General features: G+C 47.2%; 2 protein-coding genes across 4 annotated transcripts in view; one reads left to right on the top strand and one right to left on the bottom strand.

Annotated features, from left to right (window-relative positions):
• The window catches only part of wipf2a (WAS/WASL interacting protein family, member 2a), a 32,178-nt gene extending 20,232 nt beyond the window's left edge, over positions 1-11,946 (bottom strand). Inside the window, exons 1-8 of one of the 2 annotated variants that reach the window (XR_004614334.1) lie at positions 11,521-11,946; positions 6,204-6,349; positions 5,708-5,840; positions 5,463-5,582; positions 4,420-5,082; positions 2,222-2,464; positions 1,245-1,346; positions 236-1,084 (exon numbers count right to left, since the gene is read on the bottom strand). Coding sequence is in view for 1 of the 2 variants with exons in the window: in XM_034589704.1 (XP_034445595.1) it covers positions 1,041-1,084; positions 1,245-1,346; positions 2,222-2,464; positions 4,420-5,082; positions 5,463-5,582; positions 5,708-5,840; positions 6,204-6,266 (1,368 nt within the window). In the remaining variant the exon portion in view is untranslated. Of the gene's footprint in view, positions 1,085-1,244; positions 1,347-2,221; positions 2,465-4,419; positions 5,083-5,462; positions 5,583-5,707; positions 5,841-6,203; positions 6,350-11,520 lie in introns of both variants that reach the window. The other variant, XM_034589704.1, reaches the window with a different exon arrangement.
• Positions 11,947-13,481: 1,535 nt separating this feature from the next.
• mrpl21 (mitochondrial ribosomal protein L21) lies at positions 13,482-14,345 on the top strand. 2 transcript variants are annotated; one of them, XM_034590325.1, is made up of 2 exons: positions 13,482-14,140; positions 14,197-14,345. In XM_034590325.1, the coding sequence occupies exon 1, from the start codon at positions 13,488-13,490 to the stop codon at positions 14,124-14,126; it is 639 nt and encodes a 212-aa protein (XP_034446216.1). In that variant the 5' UTR covers positions 13,482-13,487; the 3' UTR covers positions 14,127-14,140; positions 14,197-14,345. The 2 variants fall into 2 exon arrangements, with proteins under 2 accessions (XP_034446216.1, XP_034446225.1); XM_034590334.1 differs by having other exon boundaries at positions 13,482-14,138; positions 14,220-14,336.
• Positions 14,346-15,271: the final 926 nt, after the last annotated feature.

The raw sequence follows: 15,271 nt of genomic DNA, 5'->3' as shown, positions 1-15,271 counted from the left end.
ACACATCACTTTCCTCTAGTTTTACATCAATGTGAACGGGATCCTGATGTGTCAAGTGCATGAATGAGCATCGTGCACAGTGTCTCCGCTGAGCAGATCAGCTCCTGTGCAACATCGTCTGAAGATGGAAATAAAAACGTCCCCAAATGAAGGAAAGATGAGGGAAAAAGAGAAGCAGGAAACCGACCCGATCTGAATGTGACAATAAACAACCAGGCAAGGCCTCTGTCGTGACGGTGGCTAAATGTCCCCGTGATTCATTTCGTCCACGATCCAGAAGAATTTATATATTTCTATAGAAAACAAGTGTGGAAACATTCCTGGCTCTGCAGCTCACCTGGCTTCACCTGCTTTTGGCACACTGAGACGAGATGATTTAAACGCACCCTCACCTGGCACAGCTGGAATGACTAAGACAAACCCACCCCCCCAAAATAAAAGCATCAGCCCCACATCCATGGCCTCATCAGTTCTGCTTAAAGACCTCAGTGGGATTCATTTGCTGAAAACTCAGTTTCCATTCGTAGCGTTGATTTTTTTTTTTTTTCTCCCCCTCGCAAATTAATGCTGACACCAAAAAACAATTAAATAAACAAAACAAAAGATGTTATTCAGAGTTATGAAAATCACCATTGTCATCATGAATATGCATTTTAAAAAAGGTGGAATGCACAGAGTCGAAGCGTTGGGAGTTTGGTCCTGATATGTCGTGTGGAACAGAGGCTTCTGCTTCCAGTCAGCAGAAAGTCCAGGTGGTCGCAGTCATGACGGTGGAGACGGCTTCTCGTCTCCGAGCGTTTGTTATTCTCTCGTGCAAAGTGAGAAAGTGACCTCCGAGTAGTGTCGGACCCGCGTGCTGTGGTAGTGTTAACTTTTTTGGCCACTGTGCTTCTGGCTGGTGGTTTAATGTTAGTGAATGTGTGTGTTTAGTGTGTGTTTAGTGTTGAGCGTGTTTGTGATTCGAGTGCGTCTTCACCACTCCCTCCTGACCGTCCACCGAGTCGGCTGACTGAGAGTTCAAGTCCTGAGCTGAGGCCCGTTCACCTCCCGACCGGCGGCGCTGGAGGGGCTCCTCTCATCATGCCTGAGGGCAGAGACAGAGGTTACTCAAGGTCGGATCTGGTAAAGATCTACATCCAAACTACAAACTCATCTGAAAACACATTGTACAGATTCACCTGACTAACGGTAGCTAAAGATCAGACATGTTGTATTTATAGGGTCTACACTGACTGCAGCCGTACCCTTGTTGTTTTTGCTGGGGTAGACCTTGTTGAAGTGCCTGTACTCCTCCGGAGGTGGAAGGTCTTCGATCGGGTGGAAGTTGAACTTGGATTCAAAATCATCTGAGGGAAGAGAAGGAGGATTTTTGAGAAGAGGTTGATCATTTTAATTTGTGTTACCACGTGAAACTCCGGTCAGCTCGACAACTGTTGTGATCAACTGCTTCTAGCGCTTGTGGGAAACGGCGGCCTCTGCTCTGGCTTCACATGGCTTTGTGCTGTTTATTCTATATTAATAAAGGTTACTGGTACGTCAGTGCAAACTAACACTATATGATAACTTAAAGACAAAAAGGGAAACGGGACGTGTGGGGTGTGTTCTGAGAGAAAGAGGGAGATGGTTTTCAGACATGAAGAAGCAGCAGGAGAATCTCTGGGTCAGATGTGTTCACAAAATCAGCCAAACCGTCCGTCACATCCGGCTGAGGGGTGGGGTCCGGGAGGAGCACGCAGGAGGCAGGACGAGACATATCCGTTCCCGCTCAATCTCCACGTTTTCCCAGTGGACATCTCAGTCCGTGTCTGTCCACTCATACACAGAATAAACTGACGTGATCCCGAGCGTACGATGTGAGGAGTAGGAACACAGACGCTTAGTTTTCCAGTAAAACTTTGACTTTACGTTGGGATTCCAGCACAAGAACCCACAACTGTGCATCTATGAATGTTTCCTTCCCTCCTGAGTTGTTCCAGTGCAACAGGAAACTGACACGGCTCATTTGCATGGCCTGTAGCGGGATATATGAGTATCGACGGCCATTCATCGCTGTCGTCTCCGACGTGTCATAAACATTAACACGTCAACAAATCCTGCGACTTGAGGATTAAATAGAGATGAGGACGAGGGGAGAATCTAAATGTTGTCCTTCTGTGTCTGTGAACAGAGAAACCATGGATAAGCAGAAGGAATACGACGATGCTGGTCTGTCCCCACTCACCTATGATGGACTTGGAAGAGGAGAAGTTGGAGTGGCCGTTCCTGATGGGCGGTGGAGGTGGAGGGGGTCCGGCCGGGGTGCGGGGGGAGGAGGAGGAGGAGGAGGAGATGGAGGAGGGAGGAGGAGGTTTTCCCACTCGGTTGAGGGAGTCTGAGATCGCAGAGCTGTTGACACGGTACGGGGGTGGTGGCGGAGGAGCGTCCCGACCTCCGTTACGAGACCCGGAGGGGGGTACCTGGGGAGCTGCGTGGAACACACACACACACACACACACACACACACACACACACACACACACACACACACACACACACACACACACACACACACACACAGAACTTAATATTCAAGGAAAACAGTCTAAACAAACTTATCTTAAAAAAAAATATATATTTTCTCTGACCAACGGAAACAAAACAGTAAAGATATTCAAGTTTAAAGTGATACAGAGTCAGTGTGTGAATTTATGAGCGATTGCGCAGCCAGCCACCAGGGGGCCTTCAAGACGCTTGGGCTTCACTTTTCGGCGCCATCATGTCGGCCATCTTTATTTACAGTCTATGACAAGACACAAGACTTTTAACGTTTGTGCCAATTAACAGAGAAACCGCTGAATCGAAGAAAAACAATTAAGAGATTATCTGAGGATGTAAATAATCCTTAGTTTAAAGCTACAACAAAGCAAATGTCCATGTCCACGCGTCACAGTAATACACTGTACACAGAAGTAAAGCAGCTTGACCAGTGGGTCACAGTTCGACCTGGAACAGAAACAGTCGTGAGCTGTGGCTGGTGGAATTATTTCCAGTTCCAGCCGACACTGTACCAGTAACACATCATTCTCCTCGGCTGATGCCAGAAATGAAAAAGAGGAGTATAATGTGAAGTAGTGAGAATGAGATGAAGATCAGACATCCTGTGAGCACAGTGAAGGGAAAAGGAATGCTGGGATATTCCACCGGGCTTGAGGAATGCAGAGAAACCAGGAGGCCTTGTGGCGAATCGCTCCGTTGTCCAATCACAACACAAAGCTTCAGCTAACAAGTGCCTTCCTGTTCTGTGTTCACTCCGGATTCAAATTAGGAAATGAAAGTACTTCTATCGGCACCGAGGAACTAAAGGTTTTTATGTTTACCAGTTTTACACGTTGTAGGTGACGGGGTCTTTCATCCTCCAGTGTTTGTTTCTACGTCAACACACACACACACACACACACACACACACACACACACACACCCCCCACACACCCCCCCCCCGCGGAGGCATCTTATGTGTCACCATCCACAACTGGGCCTGTACACACACACACACACACGTCAATATACAACACATCTGCTCCACGTGTTGGAATACTGTCGCTGCAATGAGGGGAAAGTTTCCCAAAACACCAACAGCTGTAGGTATCAAAGCAAGTATTAAACCAGTGTGTTGTTAAGTGGCTGGACACACATCTGGCTTTGATGCCCTTTGTGCGATTTACAGAGCCAAAGAAATCCCCTCACCGCCCTGCGCTCTATGTTTCAGACCTGCAGAACGTGTGATTGGGAATTCAAGGCCGCACTGCAGAGCCGACGCTCAGAGGAGACGAGTCGGAACGTGCTTCGGCCTGTGTACGAACATTCCTACAGCTGAGGACAGAGACTGAGGTCGTCGTCATCGACGGTGCTGTTGAACATCATCTCGCTGATACATGGATACAAAACGAGACTCGTCCTGTTGGAGAAGTTGGCTGAGCTGAAATAATTGATCCCATTAAGGCCTAAGGCGCCGAATAAAAAACACATGAGAAACTCAGTGTTGATTGAAAACAAACATGTTAAACCGGAGGGTTTTCTGAAGAGCTGATGTTTATCTGGAGCCTCTCACTTGGACATTTGCGTTCACACATGCCCCAGAATTCAGTGCATGTCAGAAAGCAGCTTAAGAGACGTGAATGAGGAGGAAGAAGAAGAAGAAGAATCTCTGTGAGTTTGCCGGCTTTGTCGTTTTTTTTTTAAATGTTCATGAAGTTTAGGGAAAAGGCATAATTTACAATATCAAATATATATTTATGTATCTGCTTCAGAGGCTTAGAAATAAAGTGTTTATGAATGTTAGTAATTCCGTCAGCTCTTCAGGTTTTAGGTGGTTGGTTTGACACTGAGGTTTTATTTGTTGCCTTCGGTCTTACAGGGTTAAAACACATTAAGGAGATGTACCTGCTCTGCGTCCAGGCGGCTCTCTGGCAGGTGGTGGAGGTCTCGGGACCGGCTGAGAAGATGGAGAAGGAGAAGGAGGAGGTGGAGGCGCGTGGCTTCGTCCTTGGCTGCTGCCTCCTGATGTGTGTTTTTTGTGCAGCGAGTTGTGCCTCTGTGGCAGCTCCGGAGCGCCGCCCCCGTCTACGTGGGAAGGCCCGTTGGAGACTGACGTGTGTGGTCTGTATGGCGGGGGAGGCGGAGGAGCAGAGGAACCCCCGGTTGGAGGTCTGCTGGAAGATGGCGGCTTCACCGAGCTGGGGGGCGTGGGACCTCGGTTGGGCGTTGGGGGGAGGGGCTTCTCTCTGCTATGAGAGGATGTGGAAGGTGCTTTCTGGTTGGGGGTGGGCGGAGCATTGCCACGGCCGCCCCTGTTGAAGGGTGGAGGAGGGGGCGGGGCGGAGGTGCTGTGCTTCATCCCGCCGCCTGAGGACGAGCCGCTGCTGCTGCTGGAGGGACGGGAGATGTCGGGGAGAGAGGGGCGGTGGGAGCGCTGGTGCTCTGGTGGAGAGGGCTTGTTTGCTGGGGAGGGTGAACTGGAGCGGCCCGTTGGGGGGCGAGGGGCCGCGGACCGGGCCCCCGGGGGCCTCAGTGCAGATCTGCCTACTGAACCCCCTGCTGAACCATCTGGGGGGACGACAAAGAGGAGGTGGTAAATGCACTGCAGCAGAACGTTCAAAACCTCAGACGACTGCAGGGGGAACATGAGGCCAACAGTGATTTTCATTATCAAACCATTTGCTGATCATTAACTTGATTGATCAATGAATTATTTGGCCTTTACAGACTAAGGTGCACTAAAGATAAGAATACTAGAGGCAAGACAAATATTAAAATGCTCTTCACAACCATCTGTTGTGATTACATTTTGAATTTTTTGGTTACCAAAGTTATTGTTATCATCTTCAGATTATTTTGACTGTAAAATGAAAACGTGGAAGCAACAAATGTTTCTGCTACGGAAATGACTCCAACTGATTTTTTGTGGACACAAAACACGTTTTTACCTCCAACGGGGCGTAATTTTGGCACACCACCTTGAAAGAGCCCCCCCATCCCCATTGGGGCGCCGCCTGCAAAACCTCCACCTCCTCCTCCTCCTCCTCCCCCGCCACTTCCTCCTGATTCTGGTGAAAAGAAAAAGTATATATCAAACATTCCATGCACAACACGTGTGTGTGTGTGTGTGTGTGTGTGTGTGTGTGTGTGTGTGTGTTGGAATATGGTGGAGTGAATATTAAAATGAACTCACTCTCTATAACGGGTGCACTCCGGTCACTGACCACACCGACCTTCTTCAGCCTGGCGCCTTTGCAGATGTCGGTCAGCAGCGCTCCTCTGCCTTTAGCCCCAGATGAGCTCAGTTTGGGAGCAGTCGTGTTCGCCTGTCAATAAAATAACATGAGCCATAAACATAGAAGACCCAGAAAGAGACAAAGTGCGACGTCCTGTGTCCGTACCCTTGACTATGGTGAAGTAAAATGACCCAGTTAGCATTAGCAAAAAGAAAAACCCCAACTATTAGGGGGGAAATAGGCAGGGAGGGTCGTGAGTGAGGGACTCGTCTCAGACAGAAAGAAGTGTAGAGGGTCTAACGTAACACAGCATGTCAACACATTCAACACCTCGCTGGTCAAACAGTAAATCGTTGTGGACTCGTGGTTTTTAGATAAATTCTACAACACTGATCTGCACCATCTCGCAAACTTCGCTGTGTGACGAGCTACGTGTTCCGTCCGGTCACTGACCTCATTGAAGGTGGGTGGGGGCGGCGGTCCCGGGGGTGGGGGGGGAGGGGGAGGAATAGGCATCCTGTCCCTCTGTTGGCACGTCTCTGTGTGGGGGTAACGTCAGGTGACTTCACCAACTCAGCTGGGGCGACGCACACTGACACCTGAAAAACAACGGACACGATTCAAATGGTGGAGCTACGGCGGCGGCCCGCCATGTTCCTATTTGTCCCGCCACAGTTTCATGATTAATAATCGCTCGTGCACTGGCACCATCGTCCATAAAGATGTTACCGTGCACGCAGACAGTCAGACTTCATCGTTTCACTATCTATAGTCACTATATCGTGACACTGTCTGCAAAAGGCTCTTATCAGACGACTCTTATTGGCCGGCTAATAAAACGGTTGAGCATTTATGTCTGGATTTTACCTAAAACATTTGTTTTTCTTAATTCATGTTCTATATATTTGGTTGTAATAGTTTTTTGTTCTTTGGTTTGAGTTATGTAATTGTATTATCAGAACATTGTGTTTCGTAATAAGAGTCTCTCCAGGCAAGAACAGAAACATATACAGACCAAGAGAATAACAATAAATAGAAAAACATGGGTAAGAGTCTGTGAAATATACATTTGAAGTTTCATAACGGCCTCTTAGTAATCTGTATATTTTTTAAATATTCAGTTTAAAATTATAGGTCCAATGCTCATTAATAAAATGTTTTGTTAATTAGCCATTTTGGCTAAATTGTATTTAGTATAAATCTGTATCAGATATTTTTTACTTCCTAATATCTGCATCAGTCAGGATTTATTTCTGTGTTAAAGAGAAACGACGACGAGCCGGATGCCAACAAGCTTCATTCTGCTCCCTGGCTGTTCCCACTTTGCTCTAAAGACGACATCCTTGGTGGAAGGAATCTTTTTGCCGTAGCAGCTTCTGGGAAACGTCAGCGTAGTTTGGAGAAAGATGAGGAACATTTCATCATGGATCCACAGACAGAAAGAGGCTTAGAGAGCTTTAAATCTCAGCTTTAGAACCATGCCATCAGCACTGGTGTCTACATCCAACAACCAAATACCCACCCCACTTCTGGATGGATCGCCATATTTGGTAGAATGTGTGCAATTTGTGAAAGAAGCTCCTGATCATAAAGTCAAAATGAATCAGAAAGACCCGACATGCACTCAATGTGTATTTAATGCTTGTTTGGATGATATATTGTCCCAGAAATGACTGTGATCAATTATGTTATTGTCATAATCTGAAACCACTGATATAATTATAATAGCATATTAATAATGACCCGTTCAAACAGCAACGGATTCTGCTCATCGCTCTTCACACACAAACTGACGATCACATTTATTCAGTTATTAAAACGATGGAATCCGGGTCGTTCCAGTCAATTCAACACTGAAGTCCTGGCTGTGCCCAGGGCCTGTGTGTGTCTGTGTGTGTGTGTCTGTGTGTGTCTGTGTGTGTGTGTGTGTGTGTGTGTGTAAACTCAGACACAGATATGAGTTGAGCGACTCGCTAACTGGCTAAAATGCTGCCACAGTTCTTATGTAAAATGAGGTCACTCAGGGGAAAAGGCATCTATTAAAAGATGGATTCCTTCTTTTTATGAATCGCTATCAGATCATTTAAAGAAGGTCGAAGATTTGAAGATCGATTTCAAATCAGAGAATCGATTTTTAAAAACCCAGCTCTACGATACAGGGAGAGCGGAGAATCGCTCGCTGCCTTGTTCATGTGGGAGAAGACAAACTGCGGAGAAGGTCCTGAGCGTACAGCGGCTGTTTTGGAGCGGTTAAGAACAGGTGATTTCCAAGAAAGACATTTGCAGTTTAATCTGTGTGAAACTAATATTGTTTTAAGACGTGGTTTTGGATCGGTACATAGATCTCGCCGATGGCTGACCCAAAATTTAGAAGGCATTTCTGATACTGGTATTGGAACATCTTGAGTTACAAGTTGCTCTTAGGTATTAATTTGACTTTCACTTCTGTGGAAGTCGATGCTCTTGTAGAACAAACTGGAGGTTTTTAGATTAAGATCCTGCTCAGTTCATTCATCTGAAACCTACCCATGATACACCTGTACCTGAAACTACTCTAAATGTGGCAGCTCTGCAGACAATGGCTGACTCAGGTCACTGGATCTCCCCAAACCAGTTAGCTGGCTGGGCCCATTGTTGGCTCATGCAGGCAGCGTCGCCTGCTCACCCCACCCTCACCCGCTCCATTCCTCAGGCTGCCGGGCTGAGTGTCGGGGCAGGTTTATCACCGAGGGAATCCAGAGGAATCTCACCGAGCAAGCTCACCAGCCAGTCAGTGTTGTGGTTTAAGGGGAAAGGCACAGCAGCAGAGACAGGGGGAGTGAGGGGGGGGGGGTTACAGAAATGTTTGGAGGTCTGCTGAGTTCACGACGACTGAAGCCACAGACGTAGACACTTGTGTCAATGACTGCGTTTCCATTGAGCCTGTTAATCAGACCAGTAATCCAACCTCAAACAATGACGTCATGCTGTTTGATATTGAGATGTGTAAACCTGATTCTAGAAGAAATCCAAGCTGCAGCCACACTAACGCTCTGTATTTTTAAATCGCTGCTGCTCCCGTTTTAGTTTGAAAACTCCGGAGTCGGTTTTTGATCTGGACAAATAGAAACTGAGACTTTTGACAGCAACAGTGAATAGAAAATTCCCAGCGAGCGAAGGGGCGCGCGTTGATGTTTCTGACACTTGACGGATGTGAAGCTGGAAGAACACATAACTCCGGATGAAAAGGGAGAAGTGAACTTAGAAGACGCAGGTGAAGACGCCAACTTGGCAAGACGAGGAGATTCAGGAGCTTTTAGACAGTTTCCTGTTATGAACAATCTCCTCTTGCATTCATGTCTAAAAACAGCTATTAACAGATGTAAGAATTCTTTGTAAAACCTTTCAAAACACCAAACTATTAATCAGTTAATCAAGAAAATAGTTTTTAGCTGCAGCTTTATATGGTATTGGTTAAAAGCAAGAAAGTGGAGTACTTGTTGTAGTCAACCCTCTGGGAACAGACACTAAAGACAATGATAAGTTGAGTTAGTTGGATTTAGAGCTGGTATCAACAAGTATAAATAAATATATTGTTTTTCTAGAAAGTATCTTTATTCTCAGAAAAGTAAGACACAGGGATATTGCTCTACTATTGTTATCACAATTCAAATATTGCAGAGTAGAGCTGCAGTAATTGATTAATCAAATTTACAACATCTGATAGTTCCAGCTTCTCCAAACAGATTTCTGATCTTATCCTTTGTCATTAAAACTGAAAAACGCACATATTCTGGACTCTAGACTGACGGTTGAATAAAACAAGATGTTTATATAGATCACATTGAGCTTATATAGTGTTTTTTTTCGCTATTTTATAGACAAAAACAACTGACTGACTGATAAATGATAGATGAATGATTATTTAAAAAAAAGTTGCAGCCCTACATAGGAGGATGGAAGAGTTACTGGGTATTTTTAATTATGAATAAGTATAAGATTCAACATGTCGTCAGAAACAATTTGTTTTTTCTGTGGCCTCAGGTAGCTTGAAAAAAAGAACATGTATATTTACATGTAGTTATTTACACATAAAACTGAACGCAGCGATAAAAGCAACAGGTCCTGACCTTTGACCCCTCTAATCGGACTAATCCTTTCCACTCCAGATCAAAGTGGCAGAAGTGAGGTCCTAAGTAGGTCACGGTTGCTGCGGTTTGGGCTCCATTTAGCCGTTCGCTCAGTTGGTAAACAGCCGAATAGTTGGAAATAGACGAGCGTCCCAACTCCACACAGCTACAGTGTGACGCTGCACGGAGGAACACAGCCTGGGGACGGTGGCGTACGAGGAAGTCAGACACGTGTGTGGTTAAGGAAACACACTGAGCGAGAGGCCTGTGGCTCTGAGTGAGCGTTTCTAGTCTCTTGACTTGCACTGTGCAGACGATAGTGCAAAACATTAGTATCACAATTTCAGGATCTGAAAAAAAACTGTTGTTGCGATTTTACATATGAAACAAACCAAAATGAAATTGTTAAATTATATTTTCCTGCAGAAACATTTCGTATCCGTAGGACTTCACCAGATGATTTCTTCTCGATTACTATGGCAACACTCTGGTGTGTGAAACGTGAGAAAACACTGATGAAGGTCCGAGAGTCCCACAGCACCAGGTCATGTTATGAAACGTCTTATTTTGTCCAATCAACAGTCAAAGACACAAAATTATTAAATTTACCACGAAGTAAGACCAAAGAACAGCAGAATATTCGTCCTTTACGAAGCTGGAACCATCAGATGGCTCCATCTCCGGATACAAGACATGTTGAATTAGTTGATTGATTGGCTGAGTGATTGTTGCAGCTCTACGTGGTTCCAGCTGCTCAAATGTGGGTTTTAACGCAGGTTTTTTTAGTCTTTAAAATGACAGTTAACGGTATAATTCTGAGGTTGGTTGGACCAAACAAGACAGTGACAAAGATGTAACAGTTGAATAATCACTTTGGCCACTTTTTTAAAAACAGAAATGCCAAATTTGTTGTTTCTAACTTCTTGAATATGAGGATTGGAAGTTCAGACTATTTTAAAAGTTCTTACAAAGCAATTGAAAGCTTTTTTTTTTTACCTACAGCGATTTACCAAGTGCAATCAGGAATAAAAGTCATTTTATCTTTATATATATATATATATATATATATATATATATATATATTCTACTTTGACGCCACTTTGGTTCTGGAGGAAATCACACCTGGCATTTAGTAGAGAAATGATTAATCAATAGTGAAAAACAAGATCTCTTCACGATAAGATAAAACTAGGACCAGTCACAAAGTGCATGTAATCTACAACCTGTTGACTCAGTGACAGTGATTGCATTTTAAATTATTTTAACTTGTTGTCATTGTTTCTTCGCGGTTCTCTGTTAAATGTCTACATCCGGTCAGAGGAGCTCCTTCAAGCCTTTAGTTTCAAAAGTTAAAAAGCTGAAATCAGTGCAACTCTTCTCTGGACGGGTGATAAACCTGCATCGTGTACGTGAACCCGGGTCCGTGTCGCCGGAGCACGAGCCCCGGGTTTCAGGGAAGTACCGGTGCTTTAAGTTCACTGAACGTCCGAGTTTGAGGGAAACTTCCAGACCGACGCGGGGCTCGGGGAGCTGCGGGGGAGAGTGCGGCCTGTTCGGGGCGAGCAGCTGCTGCGGCCGCTCCCAGGTGAATCCCCACCGACACACCTGGAACTAGCTTCAACTTAGCCCGCAGGAAAAGTTAGCTCGGACACGGAACTCACCCTGGCCGGAAGAACAGGAGCTGCGCTGGCGTCGTCCTCCGCACCAACATGGATGGGAGGTGTCGTTGTGTCGACGTCGGAGCGGGGTTTGACAGGAGCTCGGGCCGGGAGGGAGCGGGCGGGTCGCGGGGATGCGAGCAGCCGGCTAACGTTAGCCTGGTGGCGGCTCCTCTGCAGCTAGCCGCAGTTAGCCGTTAGCCGCTAGCTGTTTACTTCCAGCTGTCAGGAGTCTCTTCCGGAGATCTGCGACACGACACCGCGGAACAAGCCGCCAACAGCCCGGTGGACGCGGTTCACACACTCTGCCAACGCTTCCGGGAAGCTACGTCAAAGTTTGTCCGCACTCCTGAGCTGCGAGCAGAGCCATTCTCCCGCTGACTGCGTGCGTCTGCCCCGGTTCGCTCTGCGGTCTGCCCCGCTCCCAAACACGGAAACGGCACAAAATGGAGGCAGATCAGCGCCGCGTTCAGGCGCTGCAGGAAATTCCACTTTCAACCTGTAAGGACGCAACTGTGCTGACCACAGACATGCAGGTAGACAGAAATACAGAGATACATGCAGACAGACAGGTGGACAGACATGCAGAGAGACATGCAGACAGTTAGGTGGACAGGTAGACAGACATGCAGAGAGACCGGTGGACAGGTAGACAGCCATACAGAGAGACATGCAGACAGACAGGTGGACAGACATACAGAGATGCAGACAGACAGGTGGACAGACATGCAGAGAGACGGGTGGACATGCAGACAGTGAGGTGGACCGACATACAGAGAGACAGGTGGACAGAGATACATGCAGTCAGACATACAGAGAGACAGGTGGACAGACATGCAGACAGTGAGGTGGACAGACATGCAGAGAGACAGGTGAACCGACATACAGAGAGACAGGTGGACAGACATGCAGACAGACAGGTGGACAGACATACAGACAGACAGGTGGACAGAGAGACATGCAGTCAGACATACAGAGATACATGCAGACAGACAGGTATACAGACAGGTGGACAGACATGCAGAGAGACATGCAGACAGTTAGGTGGACAGGTAGACAGACATGCAGAGAGACCGGTGGACAGGTAGACAGCCATACAGAGAGACATGCAGACAGACAGGTGGACAGACATACAGAGATGCAGACAGACAGGTGGACAGACATACAGAGATGCAGAGAGACAGGTGAACCGACATACAGAGAGACAGGTGGACAGAGAGACATGCAGTCAGACATACAGAGAGACAGGTGGACAGACATGCAGACAGTGAGGTGGACAGACGTGCAGAGAGACAGGTGAACCGACATACAGAGAGACAGGTGGACAGAGAGACATGCAGTCAGACATACAGAGAGACAGGTAGACAGACATACAGAGAGACATGCAGACAGACATACAGAGATGCATGCAGACAGTGAGGTGGACAGACATGCAGAGAGACGGGTGGACATGCAGACAGTGAGGTGGACAGACATGCAGAGAGACAGGTGAACCGACATACAGAGAGACAGGTGGACAGACAGACAGGTGGACTGAGAGACATGCAGTCAGACATACAGAGAGACAGGTGGACAGACATACAGAGAGACAGGTAGACAGACATACAGAGAGACAGGTGGACAGACCGAGCACAGGCACCGAAACCCGGGATTCACCGGCACATATCTGACAGAGACAGGAAACAACCACAGAGACACAGAAGGTTTAGACATGTGTTTAATTTGAGTATTTTCATGATATATGTGATGATACATTTCCAGTGTCTTTAGAAATCCATAATAAATCTCAGAAAGCAGAAGTGACTGGAGTGTTTCTGTCATTCCTCACCTTTGAGGACACATTTCAAACTAAGACACCTAATTAAGTGAAACATGTCCTGCATGGTAAACAAACTGATGTTTTGCTCAGCTCAGGTTCAGAAATGCTTCCTGAAATGAACTTTTATCTGTGAAATGTGAAATATGACAACATGTGTGTTGCCTGTGCAGAAGTGACGCATGCGCACTGCCACCTGACAACACTTCCTGTAAAGATGGCGGCGACCAGAGGACTGTGGAGGACGTGGTGCCTGTGGTCACCCAGGACCCCGCTCCTGTTCCCCGCTGCCGGCCGACCGCACAGCTCCGTGCGCGGGGACGTGCTGCCCCGGACCTCCCTGTCCAGGCCGCCGTGGCCGCAGCAGACGAGCCCGGTCCCGGAGGAGGAGCGGGGCCGACACGCCGCCGTGGTGAGCGCCGTGAACCAGCGCATCCAGCGGCAGGACTTCGGCCGCCTCTTCGCCGTGGTGCACTTCGCCGGGCGGCAGTGGAAGGTCACCCCGGAGGACCTGGTCCTGATCGAGAACCACATCGAGGCGGAGTGCGGGGAGCGGATCCGGATGGAGAAGGTGCTGCTGGTCGGGGCGGAGGACTTCACCCTGGCCGGAAGGCCTCTGCTGGGGAAGGAGCTGGTCCGGGTCGAGGCCACCGTCCTGGAGAAGACCGAGTCCTGGCCCAAAGTCCACATGCGGTTCTGGAAGAGACACCGGTTCCAGCGCAAGAGGATCATCATCCAGCCTCAGACGGTGCTGAGGATCAACAGCATCGAACTGGACCCCAGACTCTCCTGATGAAGACTGGACCCCAGACTCTCCTGATGAAGACTGGACCCCAGACTCTCCTGATGAAGACTGGACCCCAGACTCTCCTGATGAAGACTGGACTATATCTCTCTCACACACACCAGGGTCGGTGATGATCTCCACAGTTTGTTTTTACATCAGCGACAAACCAGGACTGAACATGTTGGATTATCTCCTGTAAATAAATTAATTACTACAGAGACGTGACTGAAATACATTGAGTATCTGTGCTGTCATTACTTCTTTAACATCCTGACTTTAAAACTCTGGAGAAGCTGTTGAAATATTCTGAAAAGGCCCGAAATCAGTGGCTCCATCACGGTCGTGGCCAGATTCTGACCTGTTGACCCTCACCGGGGTTTTTCAGATATGTTAACGGCAATAAGTATGTTAACCATAAAACTCATTTTAATCAAGCTGCTGGATTAAGGTCGAAAGTTGAGTAGTGTTGCTAGCTCCTCTTTATTAACTCTGAAACACAGGACTCAGGAGACAGGAGGTTTTAACAGTCTGTATGACAAGAGTTTTATTTTGTAAACCAGACAGAATCGTCTCTGGAAACAGGGAAACTGTTTGGCTGCTCCTCCCGGCACAGGAAGGGTCTGAAGGCACTGTTGAACATTTCTGCTCAGTGGTGAACGATAGCTGAACTCCTCTAAAGCTGGAGGAGGGGGTGTTCAGATCAGGAGCTCGTCCAACAGGTGAAACAAAGTGAACCATCAAACCAAATGAAACGTCGCTGTTGACCAGAGGTTCCTGTCTGGAGTCGAAATTCAGCAAGTACATGAGAACAGAGCAGCACGGGTATCCTGAAGGAACCTCCAGGATAAAGGGCTGACAATGAGGGTATTGCTCAGTTTCCTGTGTGATATGCAGAGTTAAGACAAGTGGTTTTCATTCACAGGTGAGAGACACACACAGCTGTCATCTCTGCCTGATGCTAAATTAGTTTTAAAGATGAACGAGGAGCTGACGGACAGGTTTCTGTTCAACGCTCAGAGGCTCTGATCACACCTGGTCTCACATCTGTCCTCCTGAGAGATCTGCTCACAAGTGGACAGCTGTAAGTTCATCTGTTCACGCCTGATAGTAAAATGCATCCTTCATCGCTTTATTCCTGAGATAATTCTATT

This window comes from Hippoglossus hippoglossus, chromosome 1 (assembly GCF_009819705.1).
Source record: "Hippoglossus hippoglossus isolate fHipHip1 chromosome 1, fHipHip1.pri, whole genome shotgun sequence".
Classification (NCBI taxonomy): domain Eukaryota; kingdom Metazoa; phylum Chordata; class Actinopteri; order Pleuronectiformes; family Pleuronectidae; genus Hippoglossus; species Hippoglossus hippoglossus.
This window is presented reverse-complemented; position numbering and strand designations above follow the sequence as displayed.